Here is an 8,159-nt window from a genome sequence, read left to right as displayed (position 1 = left end):
TATTTCAATTTTAATATTCACAATGTGAATCTGACTTATTATTATTCACATTGTAAATCTGTTCAGATTCTCATTGACATATTTAAATGTGAATGTGCTCAGATTCACAATATAAAGATTGAGAATAATTTTTATAAGAAATAAGACGAATGATAGTCTCCAATGATTTAGAAAATACTATCCTATTGGAATATGTTTGATTTATTTATTTATTTAAATTTAAATCAAAATAGATATGTTACTAAAAAACCAGAAATTGGAGAAAGTGTATATGGCAAATATGTTTGCTAAAACAGAGATATGTATAAAATCTTTTGTTTTCTTTATTTTATATATATATATATATATATATATATATATATATATATATATATATATATATATATATATATATATATATATATATAAACGGCAACAATTATAAATTTGAGAAGATTGAGAACAATTTTTAATAGAATTAAGACAAATGACATTTAAAGATAAAGACATCACTACATATCTACCCCTAAATAAATTGACGAAGTCAAGTGGCAAAAACAAAACAAATGCAGCTTGACTTTTCAGACATTTAATCATCACACACTCCTTGCAGTCAACATTCCGATCGCCATGAAAGACCAAAGAAAATATGAAAATTCAATTCAAAGATATCTTATCGAACCATATATGAAATATAAATGGAGAAATGATTAGGACTCAATTTGATGAGAAGTTGGTGGATGACGCTGGCATCAATGGTGGAAAAAAGACAAGTTACCAACTTCTGGTTTTGCATCATTGTACTTTCTGCATTGGTAACTTGTACCACGGCGATAGACACCATCTCTGCAAACCAAACTATCAGAGACGAACCAGGCGGCGAGACCATCGTTTCAGCTCAAGAAACCTTCGAGCTCGGTTTCTTCAGCCCAGCCAACTCCACAAACCGCTACGTCGGAATCTGGTACAAGAGAATTTCATCTGGAACAGTTATATGGGTCGCTAACCGGAACACACCACTCACCAATACCTCCGGCGAGTTGTCTCTCACTCTACAAGGAACCCTGGTGATCCGTTCCGCCACCGGCGACCTCATTTGGTCGTCGAAAAATTCATCAGTAAGAAATCCGGTAGCTCACCTTTTAGATACCGGTAACTTCATCATCCGGGACGTTGACGACGTGGAGAATCGGAATCCTGTTTGGCAAAGTTTTGATTTTCCGACGAACACGTTTCTTCCCGGAATGAAATTCGGAAAGGATCTAGTCACCGGAGTCGAAAGAAACTTCACGTCATGGAAGAGCGACGGAGATCCTTCCGAAGGCAACTTTACTGTGTCGATCTATACTCAAGGATACCCACAGCTGACCCTCTGGAAAAACTCCGGTCTCGTTTTCCGAGCAGGTCCATGGAACGGCGTTAGGTTCAGCGGAGAGCCTAACTTAAAACCAAACCCGATCTACAGATTTGGGTTTGTTCTCGATGAAAAAGAAATGTATTACCACTACGAACTTATCAACACTTCAGTAATCACTAAATTAATCGTAACACCCACCGGAAGCGTCGAACGGCTGCTATGGATCGAAAGAACACAAGAATGGTTTCTTTATTTAACTCCACTGACTGATAACTGCGATCGTTTCAATCTCTGTGGTCCATTCGGGAGCTGCAATATCGACAACTCGCCAGCTTGTGGGTGTCTGGAAGGGTTTGAGCCGGTGTCACAGGAGCAATGGGCGGTGGCGGATTTTAGTCAAGGGTGTCGCCGGAAAACCCGTTTGGAGTGTGGGGCGGAGGAAGGGTTTAAGAAGTATTCCGACGTGAAATTGCCTGACACACGGTGGTCGAGGTTTAACCAGAGTATGAATCTTGATGAATGTGAGAAGGTTTGCAAGAAGAACTGTTCTTGTAGTGCTTATGCGACTCAGAATATAAGTGGAAGTGGAAGTGGATGCTTGTTATGGTTTGGGGATCTTATCGATAACAGAGTATATACAGAAAATGGACAGGATATTTATATAAGAATGCCAAAATCGGAATTAGGAGGTAAATAAATTAATTAATTTTAGTTTGTTTTCGTTAATTACTTTGATTATTGTTTTAACATGAAATATTTGTTATCGCAGAAATAAATGGTAAAAGCTCGAGTGTTAAGAGAAGGGTAGAGATCTCTGTCCTTGTAATATCGATATTATTATTGATCATACTAGTTTCTGTTTGTGTATTTTATGGATTGAAGAGGAGGAAGAAGCCAATTCAAGGTAACTATTTTGGTTTTTTAATCATCTATAAATTTGAATTGAATTTCAAATTACTAAAAATCGTAACATGTTTTGTGTTTATTAACAATCTACGCAATATACTTTAACTTTTACCTATAATATCTTTCTATTGATTATAATATATTTTTTTTTAACTTAGTTGGGTGTATCCCCATGTGTAGATGATAATAGAGTTATGCTCAACCAATTGGAGATAAATTGGCATTTTGCATAATTACAAAGAAAATATATTTTATATTTTGTTAATTTTAAATGGTGGTTGTCAGTATTTTCAATCTAAAGGTAAACGATATTTAGTTTAGTCGTGTTTTTTTTAGTTCGAGACAAATATAACTTATAAAAGAGATCATAATAAATGATACTATATATATGTATTTACATGTCAAAACGAGACTTCTCAAGCATATGGCTTATCAATCATTATTTAACTTGTTTAATATTTTAAATCTTATTATAAAACTATACTACTAAAATAATAATATTTATCTTGAACAAAACGGTTTAAGAGGTTGATGCCAAATAAGCAAAAAAGTTGTAAAAATTCAAATGAAAAATCTATATAAAATCACATGTTGTTATTAGGTAAAAACTAAGGTATATTACCCACTAAAAAAGCAAAGTACGTTGCTATTTCTCACAAAATTTCCAATTATAAACTTCAACTGACATTCGCTATTTAACAGAGCTACTAGAAGAAGACCATGGACATGATCCTGACAACAACCAAAACTCACAAGATGATTTAGAGTTACCATTGATCGAATTTTCTATATTAGATAAAGCCACAGAAAACTTTTCAGATAACAATAAACTTGGAGAGGGTGGTTATGGACCTGTTTATAAGGTAAAAAAATGCATAACCTAATATTCGATGCATATATAAATAGATATTCCTATATTTAACGCATTAAGCGAGGTCTTTGTTTTTAACCAATTAAGTTATTATACCCAGATTAAGTCCAAAAGAACCAACCATGTATCGTTTTTCCATATTAAGTGCTTAACTCATTAAGTCGAAAAGAAAGAAGCATTTACCTCAAAGGTATTTTTCAGGGCGTGTTGGAAGGTGGACAAGAAGTAGCAGTAAAACGGCTTTCAAGAACTTCAACTCAAGGGCTTGATGAATTCAAGAACGAAGTTATTTGTATTTCTAAATTGCAACATAGAAATCTTGTAAAGCTCTTAGGTTGTTGCATCAAGGGAGCAGATAAAATGTTGGTCTATGAATACATGTCAAACAAGGGCCTCGACTCCTTTATATTTGGTATGATTATAGCATCCTACTTTTGTTTGTTTTTTTTTCCTATAACATCATTGTATACAAAAAAAATCTACCATTGCTATTTTTGGGTAGATTTTTCAAAGTATAATGTTCTAATTTGATTAAAAATAATGACAATATATTTTTATATTTGGGTAGATTTTTCAAGTACAATACCTTAAAAAAAGGGTTAAATGTTAGAAATAACAACTTATTTTCAATTATTTTTTGACTATAGCATCCTATGTTCATTTCTTTTGTACTTTCAATAAAGAAAATACAATGTTGTATTCAAAAAATTGAAAGTGGGATTCTATAATAAACAAATATATGTAAATACATTTATTAACTTTTAGATGTAAAACCTCCTACAGATGGAACTAAAAGCAAAAAACTAGATTGGGCTACTCGTTTTGAGATCATAAAAGGAATTGCGAGGGGACTTGTTTATCTTCATCAAGATTCAAGATTAAGAATCATCCATAGAGATCTTAAAGTCAGCAACATTTTACTTGACCATGAAATGATCCCAAAAATATCAGATTTTGGAATGGCAAGAAGCTTCGGAGGAAATGAAATACAAGCAAACACAAACAGAGTCGTTGGAACATAGTGAGAATCATCAATCATCAATCATCAATCACACATATATATATATATATATATATATATATATATATATATATATATATATATATATATATATATAATACCCGAATTTAATAAAATTTCTTAAATTTAACCAATAAATTCAATGCAGTGGTTACATGGCACCAGAATATGCAGGAGATGGAATCTTTTCGATCAAATCAGATGTATTTAGCTTCGGTGTTGTAATGCTGGAGATTGTGAGTGGGAAGAAAAACAGAGGATTCTTTCATAAAGAATACACCCACAATCTTATCGGACATGTTAGTTTTTGTTTCAACTTTCAATTGAATTAACCACTGTTCATCTTCTTCAATGCGTTTTTTTTTTTTTTTTTGTTTTTTTTTTTTCAGGCATGGGGATTACATAAAGAAGGGAAATCTTTGGAACTGGTTGAAGAATGTATTAATATTGAATCCATGAATTTATCGGAAGTGATGAGATCGATCCATGTGGGGTTGTTGTGTGTGCAACAGAGACCTGAAGACAGACCAACAATGGCGACTGTGGTTCTAATGTTGGGGAGTAGTGAGGGTGAATTGCCTCAACCTAAGTTGCCAGGTTTCTTCTACGAAAAAAATTCAACGGATACTAGTTATTCCACGAGTACATATGGAAAAGATTCAACCAATGAACTTACCATTTCGATTTTGAATGCTAGATAGTTGATTTATCTCTCTAAATTTTTTTGTAAACTCAAAGAGTCAGGAAGCTAATGTAATTTAAATTTTTGAATAATTAATTTATTATAATATTTGCAAAAATTATTCTTTAGATAGCGTTTGGTGCATGGAACAAATATGGACCGAATAGAAAAATCTTGTTTTAGTAGGTGTTTGGTGTGGACCGAACAAGCATAAGATGAGACATTGACCAAGTCAAATAAGTCTAATACAATTAATTTTTGTCCCACCTAAAAATGGTGGAACAAAGTTGGACACAAAGAACAAGCTTTTTAGACCAGTGAGTGTGGACAATTAGTTAATGGATGATTTCGCACTAAAAAATTATCACCTCACATGCCATGTCATTATGGTGTTATAACACCAAACGGAGGAAATGGGCAACTAATTATAACATCTTTAACTTTCCATGTCATCATTTCTTTTTTTTAATTTTTTTTCGATTAAATTTTTTATTTTTTAAACAAAATTAATTAACTAATTAAAACATGTTATTTCAATTAAACCTATTTTTTAATTAAACATTTAATAAAACATTACGAAAACATAACATTTAAAATTTTTTTACATTTTGCCCTTAATTTATTTGTTTTCTTTTTCATCATACATAAAATCAGCCAACTCCTCTCGAAATTGTCTGTGTTTTCGTGCGTCTTGAATGACCCTATGTAAATATTCCGCTGTCCCGGGTTGAAATGACATGTGTCTGGGCTCCGAAGCCCAATACTCCGCAATGTTTCGTCTTTTATCTTCAACCACCAAGTTATGCATTATGATACATACATACATAATATCTTGTAGAACGTCTAACTGGTATGGTCGTGTTGCATGCTCAACTATGTGTCATTTCGACTTCAGAACTCCAAAAGCACGTTCCACATCTGTAACACCTCGGATTCCCAGGTATTATTTTATTCTTTTATTTTTGGTATTTGTGAGGAGACTCGGCGAGTCCACGCTGTTAAATGAAACCCTAATTTTTAGGGTTTGAGACCTATTTAAAGGGGCTTATGGACGTCATTTGCGGCCACCAACCCCAGAGAGAAACCCTAAAGAGCTTTTGAGCGTTTTGGGAGAGGTAAGAAGCCATTGTTGACTTTTGAAGCTTGGTTTGGCAAGGCAAAGGAGATTCTAGCTAAGAGGAGCCAAGGGAGGTGGACATCCTTCGATTTTGGAGCTCAGAGCATCATCTTGGAGGTATATTTTAGCTTCCTTTTCTGTTATTACGATGAACATGGGGGTTTAGGGTTTCTTGACCCCTTTGTTGGTTAGATTTGATGTCCATTTAGTCCCTATTTGTGATGAGACTTGAAATGGGATCCATAAAGGTCCAGAGAAGCTTTATTCCTTAAGCTTTATGAGTATTCATGGGAGTTTTGACCAAGAGTTATGATATATGGGGCTAAAACATCATTTAGGAGCAAATAGTTGTTGTTTGAGCACCAAGGTTTGGACTTTACGTGATTATCATGCTTGGAGAGGCCAGATCTATGATTGTATGGAATAGATCTGACCTTAGAAGTGAGTTTGAGTTTATGCATGGCATGGACTCGTCGAGTCTAAAGAATAGACTCGGCGAGTAGCATGAAGTTTGCCCGTAAACACTCAGCGAGTGGTCTTGTCGAGTTGAGGGGTCGATTCAGTGAGTCAAGAGAGTCAAGGGGGGGGGGGGGGGACTGAGTCAAGCCGGAACTCGCCGAGTTGTTCTTGAGACTCGGCGAGTTGAGTCGTGGTGGCCCCGCGATTTATACCAGGTGAAACTCGTCGAGTCAGAGAAGTACTCGGCGTGTCAAGAGAGGATCCAAGGGGGGGGGGTCAGTGGACACGTATAGACTCGCCGAGTCGCTCTAGCGAACTCGCCGAGTGAGGTCAAAGTTGACCGTTGACCTTGTTGACCATTAGGGTTGAGTTCACTTGTATTTATGAGTGTATTACTTTGTGTGATTAGCTGGAGGCTAGATCACATTTATTCCGAGACAGATATTTACCGAGATAAGCGAGGTGAGTCTTCTCACTATACTTTACCTAGTATGGTAACAGAGTTATGTGATAGAGTATTTTAGAGTTATATGCCAGTGTAATTGCATGTTATTTATGTGCTATGATTTATTGTGATATGTGCTATGCATGATTCAGAGTTACAGAGTTAGGACCTTCGGGTCCACAGAGTTAGGACTTTCGGGTCCACATAGTTAGGGCCAGAGTGACCATAGAGAGTTGGGGCTGGAGGGCCCCACTGAGACACATAGACCTGAGGGTCAACAAAGTTACAGCCTCGAGTGGCTATTATGTGTTAGAGTGATATTTTGCGGAACTCACTAAGAATTTATGCTTACAGTGTTATGTGTTATGTGTTTCAGGTACCAGTGATGATAGCAGGAAGGCGCCGACATGATTCGTACACACACACACTAGAGTTTTTATATGTACTTTGATCTTGGGTTTTGTACTAATGCAATGTTGATACAGTGTTTTATTTATGATTTCAAATGATATTTTATGGGTTACAAAAGTGAAAAATTGTTCAAATTTTTACGGTGTTACAAGTTGGTATCAAAGCCTTGGTTTGAGGGATTCGGATATATCTTCGGGCGTATCTGAACTCAAACTGGGGATTTGAGGAAATTTTTAATAATAAAAATAATATTTTTGAAAAAGAGTAAAAAGAGTCTTGAGAAACAGAGCAGAGCCGTGTGTACGATCAGCCAACGCCCGAACGGTGATTTCCCAAAATACCCTCATAATAAATGATCATCAGATATATTATGTATGCTATATGATGAGTTACGATATGTATGCTAGAGTAGACTAGGTATTCTTATTAGGACTAGAGTGGCCTGATATATAATGCCTTAGTCTAGGGATTTTGTTGCTAGAGATGCTTAAGAGTGATTTAGATAGCAGCGAGGTGCTTATGAAAGTTTTGTTAGTAAGTAGCACATGATAGAGAGAGTAGAGTACTTGGGATTTGAGGCTCAAGGAGGAGGACTTGGGATGAATGCCAATGCAGTATGGACGGTAGTATTGGGCCCGTACTACTGAAGATACCGGGTTGGTACGCAGTCCAAGTAAGAATCCTTTGGGCACCAAGGAACGAGTAGGGTGGAGTTATTGAGTGTGAATATACTCGAAAAGGGTCTCTAATATTCTTATGTTGTATTTCAGAAGGAGATCATGGTTGGGACACACCACACACCAGTGATCGGCAGTTCGAGTGATGAGGAGATCCGTAGGATCATCCAGGAGGAGGTGGCTGCGGACATCAGGGCAGAGATACCAGAGATGTTCAGGTCTATCAAGACCACT

General features: G+C 35.7%; 1 protein-coding gene across 1 annotated transcript; it reads left to right on the top strand.

Moving 5' to 3' along the window:
- Positions 1-564: 564 nt before the first annotated feature.
- LOC145017973 (G-type lectin S-receptor-like serine/threonine-protein kinase At4g27290) lies at positions 565-4,934 on the top strand. The gene is made up of 7 exons (XM_078975915.1): positions 565-2,025; positions 2,106-2,240; positions 2,945-3,105; positions 3,315-3,525; positions 3,897-4,134; positions 4,283-4,433; positions 4,524-4,934. Exons 1-7 carry the CDS (start codon positions 705-707, stop codon positions 4,833-4,835), a joined length of 2,529 nt encoding a protein of 842 aa, XP_078832041.1. The 5' UTR covers positions 565-704; the 3' UTR covers positions 4,836-4,934.
- The last annotated feature ends 3,225 nt before the right edge of the window (positions 4,935-8,159 follow it).

This window comes from Lactuca saligna, chromosome 9, assembly GCF_052625555.1.
Source record: "Lactuca saligna cultivar CGN05327 chromosome 9, ASM5262555v1, whole genome shotgun sequence".
Classification (NCBI taxonomy): domain Eukaryota; kingdom Viridiplantae; phylum Streptophyta; class Magnoliopsida; order Asterales; family Asteraceae; genus Lactuca; species Lactuca saligna.
This window is presented reverse-complemented; position numbering and strand designations above follow the sequence as displayed.

Excerpts from the sequence above, each read along its gene's own strand:
- LOC145017973 (XM_078975915.1), top strand. The coding sequence starts at position 705 with ATGAGAAGTTGGTGGATGACGCTGGCATCAATGGTGGAAAAAAGACAA. Across the intron at positions 3,526-3,896 it reads CCTCGACTCCTTTATATTTG|ATGGAACTAAAAGCAAAAAA; the intron begins GTATGATTATAG and ends AACCTCCTACAG. Across the intron at positions 4,135-4,282 it reads AACAGAGTCGTTGGAACATA|TGGTTACATGGCACCAGAAT; the intron begins GTGAGAATCATC and ends AATTCAATGCAG.